The sequence below is a fragment of the Antennarius striatus genome, chromosome 7 (genome assembly GCF_040054535.1).
Source record: "Antennarius striatus isolate MH-2024 chromosome 7, ASM4005453v1, whole genome shotgun sequence".
NCBI lineage: Eukaryota > Metazoa > Chordata > Actinopteri > Lophiiformes > Antennariidae > Antennarius > Antennarius striatus.
Genome location: NC_090782.1, coordinates 5,595,184 through 5,610,454, shown reverse-complemented (window position 1 = coordinate 5,610,454; position 15,271 = coordinate 5,595,184). Strand labels below are relative to the sequence as shown.

The 15,271-nt window shown below is 41.1% G+C and overlaps 1 protein-coding gene across 7 annotated transcripts in view; it reads right to left on the bottom strand.

Moving 5' to 3' along the window:
• Positions 1-15,271, bottom strand: part of fryl (furry homolog, like) — a 56,138-nt gene that overhangs the window by 17,743 nt on the left and 23,124 nt on the right. For 3 of the 7 annotated variants that reach the window (XM_068319717.1, XM_068319722.1, XM_068319723.1), the window contains exons 13-44: positions 12,322-12,425; positions 12,069-12,177; positions 11,855-11,941; positions 11,596-11,767; positions 11,129-11,261; positions 10,934-11,041; positions 10,590-10,827; positions 10,335-10,514; positions 10,150-10,236; positions 9,802-10,070; positions 9,418-9,625; positions 9,113-9,237; positions 8,969-9,026; positions 8,792-8,883; positions 8,526-8,698; positions 8,266-8,426; positions 8,072-8,182; positions 5,110-5,264; positions 4,899-4,998; positions 4,624-4,792; positions 3,791-4,059; positions 3,556-3,696; positions 3,285-3,453; positions 3,113-3,197; positions 2,561-2,673; positions 2,328-2,478; positions 2,142-2,245; positions 1,739-1,921; positions 1,294-1,498; positions 844-965; positions 542-729; positions 35-129 (exon numbers count right to left, since the gene is read on the bottom strand). In XM_068319717.1, the coding sequence (XP_068175818.1) occupies positions 35-129; positions 542-729; positions 844-965; positions 1,294-1,498; positions 1,739-1,921; positions 2,142-2,245; positions 2,328-2,478; positions 2,561-2,673; positions 3,113-3,197; positions 3,285-3,453; positions 3,556-3,696; positions 3,791-4,059; positions 4,624-4,792; positions 4,899-4,998; positions 5,110-5,264; positions 8,072-8,182; positions 8,266-8,426; positions 8,526-8,698; positions 8,792-8,883; positions 8,969-9,026; positions 9,113-9,237; positions 9,418-9,625; positions 9,802-10,070; positions 10,150-10,236; positions 10,335-10,514; positions 10,590-10,827; positions 10,934-11,041; positions 11,129-11,261; positions 11,596-11,767; positions 11,855-11,941; positions 12,069-12,177; positions 12,322-12,425 (4,664 nt within the window). The remainder of the gene's footprint in view (positions 1-34; positions 130-541; positions 730-843; positions 966-1,293; positions 1,499-1,738; positions 1,922-2,141; positions 2,246-2,327; positions 2,479-2,560; positions 2,674-3,112; positions 3,198-3,284; positions 3,454-3,555; positions 3,697-3,790; positions 4,060-4,623; positions 4,793-4,898; positions 4,999-5,109; positions 5,265-8,071; positions 8,183-8,265; positions 8,427-8,525; positions 8,699-8,791; positions 8,884-8,968; positions 9,027-9,112; positions 9,238-9,417; positions 9,626-9,801; positions 10,071-10,149; positions 10,237-10,334; positions 10,515-10,589; positions 10,828-10,933; positions 11,042-11,128; positions 11,262-11,595; positions 11,768-11,854; positions 11,942-12,068; positions 12,178-12,321; positions 12,426-15,271) is intronic. The other 4 variants (XM_068319716.1, XM_068319718.1, XM_068319720.1 and 1 more) reach the window with 2 other exon arrangements.

The following is a 15,271-nucleotide window of genomic DNA, read 5'->3' as shown; positions in this document are numbered from 1 at the left end:
TTGAAATAAAGTGGTGATCAGTAACAGGACTTACTGTGCTAAGGCAGTGAGGAGGTCATAGTTTTTGACTGTGTCTGCTAGAGTGTCAATGCCTGACTCCAATGTCAGGAGCAGTTCAATGACAAAGCCCTGCAGAGAAAACCTAGGTCAGCCAACAAACCAACGTCTGTTTATATCTTCCACAACCAGTTTATTGCACAACATCTGAATCTAATCTACAAAACAGTTGTACATTCTGTAAAATCATTTGAAAGGACTGTGGGTTCTTTATCTGATATCAGGTTTTTCTCTGGGATCATTTCCACATTCACATCAGTTTGGAACACTTTTAGATTGCAGTAATCAAAAACATTAACTATTTTGGTCAAAAAGTAAAAATTACTGTGCTTTAACTGTAACCCCAGTATTTTTTCAACAGGTTGAGCAATAATATTGTCCTGAGCTGAGACGAACATTAACATTCACCATCCAATAGCTGCCAGTAGTATTTGATCTGATCACTGTGGAAGGAAGTTGATACAGATGTAAAAGCTATTCTAACCTGAGCCTCTTCTCCTGGGTCTCCTACAGTCTCCACCAGCCGGGAGAGAATGTCAGATAGTAAGGCTGGAGTCAGAGGTTGCTTCAGTGCCCTGAAAATTTGGAATGAACGTCCAGCATAGTGGCGCGAAGAGCAAGACAGAGCTGTTTGTAGGGCCACTTCGCTCAAGAGCGAATCCAGCTGGAAACCTGAGGGGAAGCACATACAACCAGCGAAAATATAATACGTCTGTCAAAATGAGACTGATGTTTCATGATGAAATCAGTGACATGAGGGAACAAGCAGTTATAAACTAAACACACCTGATTGGGAATGTTGGAAGACAGTCACGACATGTCTGACAAAAACACTTAGCTGGTCAGCGCTCTTTATGTTGGGGTTTTTGGGTGACACATCTTCATGATTCCAGAGTGGCCCCCTCTTTCTGCAAGGCAAACAAAATGCATCAATGTGACTTATTTGAGCCAGATTATTACATCGCATTTCGAAATGGTAAACGTTAGCACACCAGGCAAAATAATCCAAAAGGACAACTCCAAAATCAAACCCATGCACTGTTAAAAAAAATAAAAATACCCGGTCCTTTCAGACACTGATGGAAGCATGAAAGCAAATGATTGACCAAAATGAGTGTCACTGTAACATCCAAAACATTCATACTGATGCAAAATAACATGTAATCTGACATGTCAGGAAACCCTGGTTAGTCACAGCTGAGGAAGACTTACATGAATGAAAATGGCTCTCCTCACCTTGAAGTAATGAACTCAATGAGAGCTTTGATCTTCTCATCCTGTTCAGCAGTACCATCAACCTCACCAAAGAGAGGGGGGGAAAGGTGGGACAGCGCAGTTCCCCCTGCCCCAAGACTTATGCTGGATGACGTGGAGCTCGAGCTGAGGCCCGAGTCGGTCAAAGGCGATGGCTGACAATCTGGCAAAAACTCTTGCACCCCTACTGAAAATAGTGATAGACATATTGTGCATGTTGAGTTGCAAGGTACTGACAGCACCTCAAGAAATTACTTGGTTCTTTTGTTGGTTCCTGCTGCTACAAGTTGGTCTGCTTTGGCAATATAACAAATGCAGATAGGTAATGCTTTTCCTCAGCAACTTTCCACTCATTTACAGTGAATACTCTCAGTTAAATGTCAGTTCTCCTGCCCTGTTTAACTGCAAGCTCCATTGATGGACTGACCTGTGAGGTTTAGCTCTCGAGTTACTGGCTTCACAGTCAGAACCCTGGGTTCATTGTAGTCTCTGTTGCGTAGAAGGACCATCGCCACAGACTGAACATTGCCATTTGCACCCTGGACAACAAGCAGGTGAAGCAGCAGACGTTTGCAGTGCTCATAGACTTCTGGGTGCTGGTGATCGAACCCTGGAAAGAGACACAGAAGATAGGGGGACTTTAGAATTTGTAAATTATTATGCAGTTGTAATGAGGTATAATAGGTTCATAAAACTAATTTCTCTACTACTTTCTAAATTTTATAATTGGCTTTTTTGGTGTGAGATGTGAGGTTATTCCAATACATGACAAAGATGATAAAGAATGTTATTACAGAGATCCAAATGCTTAAAAAAAAAAAAAAAGTTACCTATAAAGACTGCATGTAGCAAAAGGTGCAGGTATGCACCCCACTCCACTTTGACCCCATGGTCCACAATGAGGTCTGTTAGTAGGATGACTGCTATGTTACACCTGAAAAACAGAAAACATGGGTTGATTTATACAAAAGACAGATGGGTGAAATAACTGAAAGCAAAGGTGATGCATGGCACACCTGTGAAGAGGTACAGCAGGGGTATTCGTCTCCGGCAAGTAATCCACAAGAGGCGACCAACAGCCTCCAGTGGGAGGGAAGGGGAGGGGCTCCGGCTGGTTGTGATCCATCACTTTCAAACGCCAGTTAGCATAAAGTGGCATCGAGTCACCTGGAAAACAAAGAAAGTTGCCAAGAGTGTTGATGAAAAAGAATTCTGTGTACGGACAATTCTGTTGGTGCACAATACTTACTCTTCTCCTCTTCATAGGAGCCTCCAGAGCTGCTGCTGTAACGAGATTCCAGACGGTGGTGCTGGCGATTCAAGTTACTGTTCAGACCACTGTAGATGTCCAGGTGGGTGTAACTATAGAACAGACACGCCTGAGTTAAAACAATAATGCTAGCATTCGACTAACCAAATTAATTGGATTAAAATGTCTCTTAACTCACCCATCTCAAAATCTCCCATATGTCCTCAAAATAAACTTGTGAATGTTTTATGTTGAACTTAAGTGTTTTTATTTAAATGTATTTAAACACACAAGAGAGGAATACACCACTCAATGACATTAAAATTTTTCATTTTCTCTCCACACAAGGAGTTATACTTCACATAAAAACAAAATTTGAGTAATAAACTCTCAGATCTTTTTATAAGAGTGCTCATAAATACAATCACTATATTTCAAAAAGGCAGAACTTTCTGAAGCTTTGCTTTAGTTGCTTTCATGAGGACAACACTGATCAGATGCAATCGCCCTGTTTCTTCTAATACAAAGCGTAGCGGGGTGTGCAGCCTGTACCTGTCCTCCATGTTGGAGTCTTTGATCTTGCCGTCATGATGACTTTCATTTCCTGGTACCATTGTATTGCTGCTGGAGGTTGTTCCTGTGGAAGCAGATTGACCATTAAAAATACGATTTTATATTGGATATTTGGCCTAAGAGAACAAGTGTATGCTCAATGCCAATTAACCTGAGGTAACTGAAGGGATTTTGTAACTGGAGGTGATTCGGTAGTAAGGAGGGTTATCCATGTGAGTTACTGCTGAGCTAACAGGATCAGTCAACTCTAGCTCACACATTAACTCCTCCAGCAGCTGCATAGTCTTATCTCGGCCCAAGTAAACCACAACTCGCTTCACCTGAGGATACACACAACACAGTCAGGCAGGTAAGGACGTACTGGACAATGTATTTGAGGAAATGACAAATCAGGAGCTTGATGGAAATCTCCTGTAACTTACATAGGGCAAGAGGCTGGGGTCACTGTTGACTCCTGACATACTAATGAGGAAGTGCAGAATGATTTTGAGGTTCTTTGGCCAGCTGTCTGCTAACGTGGTCCACACATTTTCTATCTCTGACCAAGCAAACTCATCTCCATACTGTAGATAAAATATAATTTCATCATTAATTACTCAAAATTAAGCTAAAATTGTAAACCAAACACAAGTGCTGAGACTTCATCAGCAGTCTCACCTTAGCAGTCATGAACATGAGATTGTTTAGCACCATGGTTGTCGCTCGTGGGGAGCCCCAGCCCTCTCCACGGAGCCAACGCCGGCTGTTAACCATCATGATTTCCTGCTCTTGCGAATCCTCATCATCCTCACCACTGCCGCAATCCTCTGGTCGTCGTGCAGCTGGCTTGAAATCAACTAGTTCTATATTGTTCATCCAAGGCAGGAGGTAGTGCAACATAACTTGACGACCACCAGGGTGTGCTGTTTGGATCCGCTGACTCACCTCTGGAGTAGAGAGAATGGGAAGGAAGTTGATCTCTTAATAATATCATGAAAATACTAAGACTTTATATCCATCATATTTAAAAAACGTATAACACCAAAAATAATTTTAATTCTGCCAATGATCCTTTGGTGTTTTGGTGTCGCACAAAGAGCAGATCCTGTTTGTTACAGGGCAAATAAATCTGAGCACATCAACTTCATAGAAAAATTCTGCACAATATACTTTAACAGTAGCTGTTAAACTGAAATACACTAATCCCCTGCTTGTTCGCACTTCAAGGTACACGACTTCACTACATTGCAGATATTTAGTAGGTAGTCACGTGATAAGGTACGCGCGTGTTATTGGCTAACAGGATCCAGAAGTGCGCTGCGTTCAGAGATTCACGGAACATTATACAGATATAAGGTGGTTTAATATCAGTATGAGGAGAGTTCATAAACGTTTAAATTACTGTAATTAATAAAATAAAGAGTTGGCCGCTATATCGGGGAATTTCATTTTTCACAGGTGGTCCTGGAACGCACCGACCTCGAGTAATGAGGTATTACTGTACAACAAACCTGAGAAGATGGGGAGTGTGAGTTCTGGGTACGTCCTTGCAAGCTCCTCAGACAGCTGGTAGTAAGAAACCGAATAGAGGTGTGGCAGCGGTGAGGGAGGCGTCAAGATTCCATCTGTTCGTAGGATCTCCAATTTGTGGGCGTAACGGAAGAGTTTAGGTTCCAGGATCTATTAGTTTCACACAAACATCACAATATACCATATTAATTTATGGTAAAAACATACTGTATAGATGTGTAAAAGTTAACTGTTTAAAGAAAATAAAAACTCAGACCTGTAAAAGCTGCATGGCCACCTCATAGATATCCCTTGATGAATCAGCTGCTTTAAACAGAATCAGATTCAGCAGCACCACAGTGTCAAATTGGTAATCCCTAAAAAATAAACAAAACAAAACAACAGTATGTAATTAGCATTTCTGTGGCTCCAAAGAGTTAAAAACCACCAGAACTAATTTAAAGTTGAAATTTGGAGATATATCATACCTGTTGTGAAAGACGTTGGCAATAGCCTTGAAACAACCAGCAGCCATACGACGAGAACCGGTGTAACAGCGGTCCACAGCCCAAAACATGAGATTGCTCTGGTCTGGATTCAGCTCCAGCAACAGCATTACAGCCTCACAACCGAGCTGGTGAACCTAGAGGAGGCAGCAGGTAGCACTCGTTTATGTCTTAAATGGTCTGAACACATTTCTGTACATTTTTACCGATTGAAAAGATGTGTGTTTGCAATCACAGATGTGTCTCAAGCACTAATAACAAACAATAGAAACATTTTCAAAAGCTCCATTTGTATAACCATGTGAAATGTCCTACATTTTGTTCGAAAACCTGCTCCAAAAAAATTGAGTAACAAAGATTAAAAGTTGTAGAATACAATGTTTAAAAAAATGATTAAAATGCTATTTTAACTTAATATGCTTTGAACGGCTTTATTTTGTCAACATTTATATCAATAGATCTTTTAACAGATGTTTTAGAAGACCGCTGCCACCTTCTTTATAACACCTTTTGTCATTGAAAATTACTAAACAAATTAAGGGATGTTACTACATTGGTTCTTTTGTCATATTGCTGCAGAAACTCAGGGCAGTGTAACGTTAAAACATCTTGCAGTACCTATGATAACCACTAGGTGGCACTGGTTTTTAAATTTTTTTATTTTTTGATCACTCAACGGCAAAATTCTTTTTCCACTCTAGCATATTCTTTACACACACGCAGGCCGATCACACACAGGATCACACAATGTCTATAGGAGGGATGAGAATAGGAAAATACTGAACTGAGTTTTTCCAGTAATTTATAATCTACTTAGAGTAACATTATTGATCAGAAAAACACAATATAGACTTACAATGAGCCAAGATGATTAATGAAAACAAAGCTTACTACTTTGAAAATATAGACATTGTTTTTCTTCAATGCTGTGCAATTTTTCTCATGATTTCTGAGAAGACATGTATCTGCAGCTCAATAATTGTTTATTTTAAGTTACTGTATATTCCTATTTACAGTTCGCAATTGGTAATTCTAGTTCGACAACTTCCTCTCCTTTGCAGCAAGTTCTGTCAACTTCTGCATTGTCTTCCTCTTTAATTCCTTCTGGTATTCTTCCAGTGAATTTAAGTGAAATGCTATGCGCATTAATATTCATCCAATCACCAATGTATTAACGAACGCGCTAAAGTTATTTGATTTTTCTGTTGTTTATGGAGAATACGTCAAATATGGGGGGACATGGTGAAGTAAGGCGGAGCAGTGGGTAGCGCTGTCGCAGCACAGCAAGGCGGTTCCGGGTTCGAGTCCTGCTCTATGCGGAGTTTGCATGTTCTCCCCGTGTCTGTGTGGGTTCTCTGGCTTCCTACCACCTCCAAAAACATGCACTTCAGGTTAATTGGCCGGTACAAAATTGCCCATAGTATGTGAGTGTGAGCGTGCACGGTTGTGTGTCTTTGTGCGTGGCTCCGCGCCCTGAATTTGCCCCCACCCCCACGCCCTAAGACAGCGGAGATAGGCTCCCAGCTGCTCCTACATGAATGATGAAGTGATTGGCAATCACGTAGCAGCACCCTGGGAGCAGTTAGGGGATTCGATGCACAGCTTTGGGTACCTCAGCAGGACCCAGGTCGTGAATTGGCACCTCGTCAGCTACCAGGTCGCCCCTTAACTGGCCACCGTCCAATTGTGCAGGTAAAGTTACTGCCACACAGGTGTCAAGAAATGTAACCCTGTCCTGGATAACTATGACCAAAAGCCAAGTCAACATTTCCTATTATACAATACATATGGTGCATACAGACATTGTGAATTTTTATACTGGCTATAGTGATTTACTGAGCTTACCTGGAACAGGATATAGTTCATTACCTTGCACTGATTCATGTACTTTGAAAGGGAGTCAAAACATGGAAGAGTTGCTTGTGTGCACAAGTCAACACATTACAGTGAAAATGTGTACTTTGGCCATTACCATTTAAGCCTTAGACCAGTGGTTCTTAACCTTGTTGGAGGTACTGAACCCTGCCGGTTTCATATGCTCACACTGAAAAGTTGTTGTTTTTTTCAAATTTAAGACCTAAGTGTATGTTTTACTGGTGTATTTAATGAATTGTACATTAATGTCACCTTTTTCAAAGAACAAAACCAAGACAGTGCATGAACTCCTATGAAATGACCTACATGCAAATCAGGTGACTTCTGCTGTTGTTATTGAGAGACCAGTTCAGGTATGTGTGGCTTCACCTCAGCAAGTGTTACTCTGATGTCATTTTCACAGCAAAGTCTGTTTCTTTTGTTTTCCATCAGCTTAAGGAAGTGTTCCTTTATTTTTTTCCAGTGCCAGACTAGAGTTGCTCAACTTGACATTGCAAATCCTGCAGAACGCTGACTACCATCACGTTCCGATATACAGTACATGTAAATTCACGTTGCACATATTCGTCCGGCCACTTTCTTTTTTTGCTCAACATAGTTACTATGAATTCAAATATTAAGAAAGCAATCAGATGACGTACCATCATGACAGGCATAAATCAACTACTGAGTACACAAAATCCCATGTAGCACAGGTAGGCTCATCGATGTAGCGTCACGTGATCACCTGCAGCCAGTGATGGCTAAGAGGGGCGTGTCATCACGAATTGACACAATGTGTCAAACGTACACATTGATTTGTGTATGTTCGGAAAAACACCTGACACGTCATGTTTTGTGTTTTGTCTTGACAAAACATGTTTTGTCTTGACCTCCGTCTCTGCCGAACCTCTGAGACCGACTCACCGAACCCCTAGGGTTCGATTGAACCCAGGTTGAGAACCACTGCCTTAGACTTAATACTTTCTTCTACACACTAAATATTTAGTTTCATTCTCACCTTTAATCTAGTCCTCATCCACACACAATGGTCACACTCTCTTAAAATGTATTTTAGTGATTCTCTTACCTTCTTGTCCTGAGAATCCAGGATGTTGTCTAGCCACTTGTAGAGGTATCCATCAGAGGAAAGGCCAACGTTGTCAGCTACAGGTCCACAACACAACACAGCAGACATGGCCTATAACAAAGGATTTTTAACAAGAAAAAAATGGGTTACACTGTCTACAGAAAACATTTCTGTCCATATTTGTCTGAGTATACCTTTAGTGCACAGTACTGATGTCGGTTGATCTGCATATTTCTGTCACTGTAGCGGTCCAGGGGCGTGAACATGATGCTGAAGGGTCCAGCCCAGTGGCTGAACAGCATGAATAGACTGTGTCTCAGCGATTGCTGAGGGAAGATGGTCCTCCTCTGATGTACTGAATACAATATATGAAGTAAGTACACAACCCTTCAGTTTTATCACTTTAGTTAGACATTCAGTACAGTAATCCACTTTTAACTGACAGGTAATTCACCTGGAACATTCTGAATGATGTTGGCCACAAGTGCACTGAAGTGACAGCGAATGTCCTTCAGTGTGTCAGAGTCCTTGTCATTTTCAGCCTCAAGCAACTGTCTAGTCAAATCAACATACTCAAGCAGCGTGCTGTTCAAAGAGTGGCTCTCTCCATCTAACCCTCCACTGGCTCTGCATAAAGGAATGTGTCAAAAAAGGATTATGTCAATGAATATTATATAAAGGTTAAAATTAGTCAAAAGGAGACTATTTTTTGCAACATACATTTGACTAATGACACCAGCATCAGCCAGAAGCTCAAATATCCGAACTAGCTGGACCCTGAGGATGTCACGACGCCTGCGTCGCTTCATGTTCTGTTGGGTTCAAGGAAGAATATTATAATTTAGTAAATTGTATTTTGCTATATACAGATTATTTACAGGAAGTAGCTGCACTTACTTCAGGTCTTCTTTCCAGAGCTTCTTTTATGATGGGATTTAGCTCTTCTATCAACTCTCTAAAAGGATAGGAAAGTTAAAGGTAAATAAATAAAAGGTATATCAAGGCAACAACGTAATAATTATCGTGTTGAGCGCCGTGCACCTGAAGGCAAGAGGGTTGGTCCTGCCAAGTCCCAAAACAAGAGACTCAGTGATGTCCATGCTCTCGGAGCGCATCATGGGAACAATGTGCTTGAACAGGGAGGAAGGGGACGGAGTTCCAACAATCTATTAACACCAAAACCAAAAGATCAATGCCAGTTTTAGCTGCTACCATGAAGACTTTACTTTCAAACCTCAAATGCAGGAAATGTAATATATTTAAGAATAATTAGTCATATATTTTCTTTAATATTCAGGACCGTGTACATGCATGTATAGAGAATGAATTGAGCAGGTGCTCCTGACCTTCGAGTCATAACTGTAACCACTGTCAGGTGTGGACGCCAGCGTCTCAGGCGGGGAGCAGCGGACAGAGCCAGAGGTGGAGGATGAGGAACACATGGAGGGGGAGGATGAGGCAGAGCTGCAGCAGAGTATCAGGTAGTTCCTCCAAAGACCGATGTAGGAGTCGCTAGTGTTGAGACTGTTCACTTTCTTGGCATTGATGGGGCTGCTGTGTGTTGATAGACAGGACAGGGTCAGAGATTTATGACATCAAAAGGGCAGATCAGCATCTCAAAGTGCATCACTGGCCCTTTCAAAAACAGGCTAGAATGAAAACATAATGACAGAAACAAGTACACATCAAGGAACAAACAGAACTCAAACAGAGAAGCACCAGAAACATACTTGATGTCAACTTGTGGAGACAACAACTGCAAGCGGGTGTAGGCAAACATCCAGGCATAGTTGAGGGCAGTGGGACAATGTTTGGGTAGGTTTTCCTGCCGCAAGTAGCTGGACAAGCTGATGACCCAGGGATCCTGGCCTTGAGTAACATGAGCAAACACCCAGATGTGTGAGGGGCTCACCACATCAAACTGGTGACTGATGGGAGAGGAGCTCCACTCCGCGAGAGTCTGAAGATCAATCCCACTGGGACAGTACAGCAGGTTTGACTGGAGAAGAAAACAGAGCTGGATGTTGTATTTATGAGTTGCATATGGGGATTTTGGAAATGAGAAAAGGAAAATATACCTGGTCAGCCCCTGTGAGATGAATGAAGCTCTCCAATACTGATGCGCTTAATCTATCCATAACATCGATGGCCAACTCTTCATCTGCCTGAAAAGTTGAGGGGAAAGCATGCCCACATGTAACAAGAACTGTTTTTATTTGACTCTTATTTCAGTAACAACACCACTTACTCTAAGTCTCATTACCTTGCCAATGCCCAGTGCGGTGTGCAGTGCTCGGACCTCCTTCAGCACATTCACAGCCAGCCTGCGTGTGGCAGGGCGGCAGCTACAAAGTACCACTAGCGCTAAACCCTCCACTATATGCAGCACACTCAACAGGGGAGTGCGCTCCAGGGATAGAGAATGGACACTGCTTGGACCCTGCTTAAAAAAACTTGCAATTAATATCATGAGTAACATTTTAATGCAATAACTTGAGATGGAAGAATTTTAACAAACCTGCGCGTCGTGACTCTTATTGCTGCTCTGCATTGCCTGTCTCCACTGGCTGATGAGCTGCAGAAGCATCTTGATGGCATTGTCCAGCAGTGTGGGATGGACATCAGTTACCTCCCGGACAATGAAATACACAAAACCTGAGAGAACATCCTCCCGCCACTCTGGAAAATCCACCATCAGGGCCTGAAGGGTAGTAAAGGCAAGGCCACGTAGCTCCTCATCCATGTGGATGGTCAGTCTAGAGAGGGAAATACAGAGGAGAAAGACTTTAAAATACGCCACCGGAGCTACAGAAGATCGTGCAGTCTATTGTCTGCAGTTGGGGCTAGAGAAGGGTGAGTTACTTCGCTAGAAGCTCTATTAAATCTTGTCTGCTCATGCCATCTGGTATCAGTCTTGGGATGGCAGCCACACACGTACGGAAAAGATCAATCTTTGGCTTCCTCTCGCCCCTGTGGTACAAACAGCTGATGAGACCCTGCTCCAGGCCAGAGATATAAGGAACCATCCATTATCAACTCATGTTGATGGTTACATACGTAATCATGTCTTCGGGCTCCTTATTAGACATCTGTACACTGGTCATGCTCATGGAGCGTCCCACTTCCTTGTCCAGATGTCTCAGGATGTTATCCAAGGCCTTTCTTACTTGGGGATAGTACAAGGACATGCCTGGAAACATCCAGCAAGTTATTACACTCAATAATACAACACCGTAAACAAAATGGCCTGTTTGACATTTTTTAAAAATTCTGTATTATGTTATGATGCGGGAAGGGAAATCAACAGCACACTCTAGTAATTCGTCAAACGCATGCATATAAATTAGAGTGTAGTTGAGGGCGCCTTGGCAGTGCTCTGGAGGTGAGCTGATGCCTCCCACTGTCAGCTCACACTCCAGACGGCTGGGCGGGAGTGGCAATCAAATTGCCAACCAAATTGGATGACCCGCTCTACCGACTGAGTCGCTGCCGCCCCAACATTTGGTGTCAAGAATGAAACTTACCTATGACCTTGGCTTCTTCGTCCGTAAGGGTCGTGTTGAGAAAGATCTTTTTGACACGCAGGGTGTTGCCAGATGGCATGATTATACCAGTCGTAGGCATAGGAGGTTCCCCATCCTTCTGCTGTAGGCTGTCCGCAATCACCAAGAAGGATCGCAAACCAATATTCATCCTCTGGCAGAGCGCACAAAGAGAGAGGATGAGTTATGACAGAGACTCCATCAACAATTCAATGCCGTCAAAAATCAGTCTTCCATTTACCTCTGGATTGATGGCAAAGGTTTTGTGAGACTTGCCCACACACAGTAGGTCATAGATTATCTCCTTCATAGCAAAGTCTAGTCTTTCCTGTAACAATGAGCAGAGCAACAACAACTTAACCTGCAACTACCAAATACTATCCCCCATCACCACCATCCCAAATTTAGCTCTTCTGTGCAACAGAAGTACATAACGATTCACATTCCAAATGTACCTGTGCTATGAACTGGATGATCTTGACGAAGATGTTGAGGGGTGTGTCCCTGGGCACCACACTCCTGGAGCCTTTGGGGAAAAGTGCTGAAACAATGCTAAGTAGACGACTGGTAGGGAAAAAGGGGAACTTTTAAAATGCCAATATTGAAACGATAAATTTAAAAAAACTTGAACTAAATAGCTATTGTCTCCAGAAGGGATGACTACATGTGTGTGTGAGGTAAAAACTGACAGGTAGCATTGAAACTGACCTCTGTGTGACAGTATTGCTCTCACACTTGATCCTGATAATGTACACCCAGAGCAGTCTGTAGAGCGACTCCAAGGCTACACGGGACATTTTGGGATCTTTGTTCTGTGGATATAGAAAGGATATGATGAGCCACTCAACTCGATTACTGCAACATTACTTACCCGTGAGACTTTTCTAAACACAAAACTGAGGCAACTACCAGTCGTAAACAATGTCAATTTTTTTCAATGATGCAGCAACATGGTCGACAATTTCAATTTTGTTCATGATAAACTACAACAAATGTCAACAATTTGTTTTTTACATGACTAAGATTAAAAAAGAACCAAAATGTGACTTAAGAAAACAAATCATACCAATCACCATAACCATACATAAAAAGTATCACAGATAGGGCTTTTTATTCACCAATTACTCCCTGTTTTGCCCCAAAGCCATCACATGAATCAAAGTCTTCAGTTGTGAAAATTAAAAACGTTACCACTGAACTGCCAAATCTGTTGTTTATAGAGACGCTCAACTCCATCACGTCTTATGGATTATAACTGCTGTGGTTGTGAGTCCATCACACTATGCATTAATTTGAAGAAATTAAGAGGCACTAAGCTGCAATCAAAACAAAAGGAATTGATCTTTTGGAGTAAAAAAGAATCAAATGTTATTACTGTACTGCCACTACCTAAAAATGTATTTAGAACCAAAAACCAGTTCAACTCAAGGTGAGACTGTGTGAGAATCAGAGCTTATGCTTCCACAGAAGTACCTTATGTGCTGAAGTGTGTGTCTGTATGTGTGTTGAAGAAGTCAAGTATGTAGGCTACTAGGTCACCAGCATGAAGAGGACAGTATGAAACTAGTGAGCTAATTAGCTCTCTTGCTGTTCATGACTGCAAAGTGGGTTTTATCTAAGTGAGAATGTTTTTGGGGGATATAGAAGTGTTTGTTAAACTTTCATTACAAAAAAATTTCAACCAAGTTATGCGCTTTAATAAGCATCCATACTATTGAACAACATAAACAGACCACTGCTGTGACCATTCTCAGAGAGTAATATAGACGTGAATGGAGATTTGTGGTTGGCCCAAACCTGTGTGAACCTGCTCTCCACACTTCTGCATGTCTCTGAACATTCCTCCATCTTAATATTTAAAGCTGATTATCAAACAACCTTAAATGAAAGAACTTTTAAGTCATGCTATCATTGTGGCATTGTTGTCATCTTGAAGAACAGGCACCCACACCTGATTAGGACCGATACCTTACAAGACACCTTAGAATGGAGTAAGTAAACACAATGCAATGTCAAGTCAAGCTGCTTGAGGCAAAAACTTTACCAGCATTTTTTAAAACACAAATGCTGTAGTGATGACAATCACAACCAGTCATATATTTGTCAAAAGTTGTAGCTTATGCTAAAAATCTCAGAATCAGTTTTAAACTCTCAATGAAAGTTCATAAATTTATTAATCAAGAAGCTTCATCAGGATTAAAACGCACATCCTCTACTAAACACAGGTTGTTTTGGCTATCTGTTATGTATTATTGTGTTAAGGGGGTAACAGACCTCACAGCTAAACAGTCCAGTTTTGCTGACTAGACTCAAAACTCCCGTCAACATGTGCAAATCATTAATGAATAATAAAAAGTAATACTTAGGCCTAACACCAACATTCATTGTAAAAGGCATTAAACTTCAAAACTATGCATAACCAGCCTACTGAGAATTTCAACAGAAAATTAAACACCGCATTGTCAGGAAAAATATAGCAGTCACTGCTTTTAAACAAAACCTACATGAAATTGTAGCTGACAGCTGCACTTGTTGAGTGTCTCTCTTTCTCTCTCTCTCTTTCTCGGTCTCGTTCTCTTGTCTTGTATTTATTTTTCTTATATTTTCTGTATAGTGTATGTCTTTGTGTTTATTTTAGACTTTCTCCCCACCCCCACACCTCTAAGAGCCACTGCTCTTAGCTCAGGCAGCATTTTTAAATAAGAACCTGTTCTTAATTGCTTGCCTGGTTAAATAAAGGTTAAATAAAAAAAATAATTCAACAACATATGAATTAATTTATCTTTTCACAACCTTCTCTGAACTTTGTGTAATGAGAACTGGGGAATACAAAATATTAACATTTTGACGAACACAGCATTGATTGATCCCATTTCCCCCCTAATATGCAGGGGTTTTCTGCACCCAATAATAGAGGCCCTGTTGCTTCTTATCAATACGCAGATTTAGTCTTAATTAAGACGATTACCCGTCATGTGGTTGTCCTTAAAAATATCAAAATAATGTCGGGAAACAATGTCAATGACAAATTTTCAAATAATTTCAAAAATATTGATAGACAGCCATAAATATCTCTGCTCCATCACTGCTCCAATGTCCTGCTGTTGCTCATCAGTCCCCAGTGCCAGTTCATGAACCTCATATATGGGCTGAACTGACTGAGAATGAGATGCTAACATTTTTTGTGACCTTTCACATGTGATGCAAACAAGAAGAAGGAGTTTTAGGATTTCTGCCACAACATTGTTTTCACCTCAAAGTTTCTAAAACTCTGCACCACACCCTCACATTTTCACAAATCATACCAGAAAATTTGTGATCTAGGTGTTTCACTTGATGTAGATACAAATTACTATAAACAGATGTTTTCAGATATAGAATATATGACATCCTGATTAATCGATACTGATTTCTGTTCCAATACATTTACAATTACAGCTGAAGCACTGATATCATCAGAACAATATTATCAGTCTTCATCCAAACATTTAATGCAATTACTGCCCAACACCAATAACAAGACATACACGATGCACTCTTACTTTACATAACCATGTATCTACATATAATCTACATAACTGTCTAGATAAAAGTCATCACTACCAACCCAACAACAAACCCTGAGGCACCATCAAAAGTTCCTCTTCTCTCATTTGGT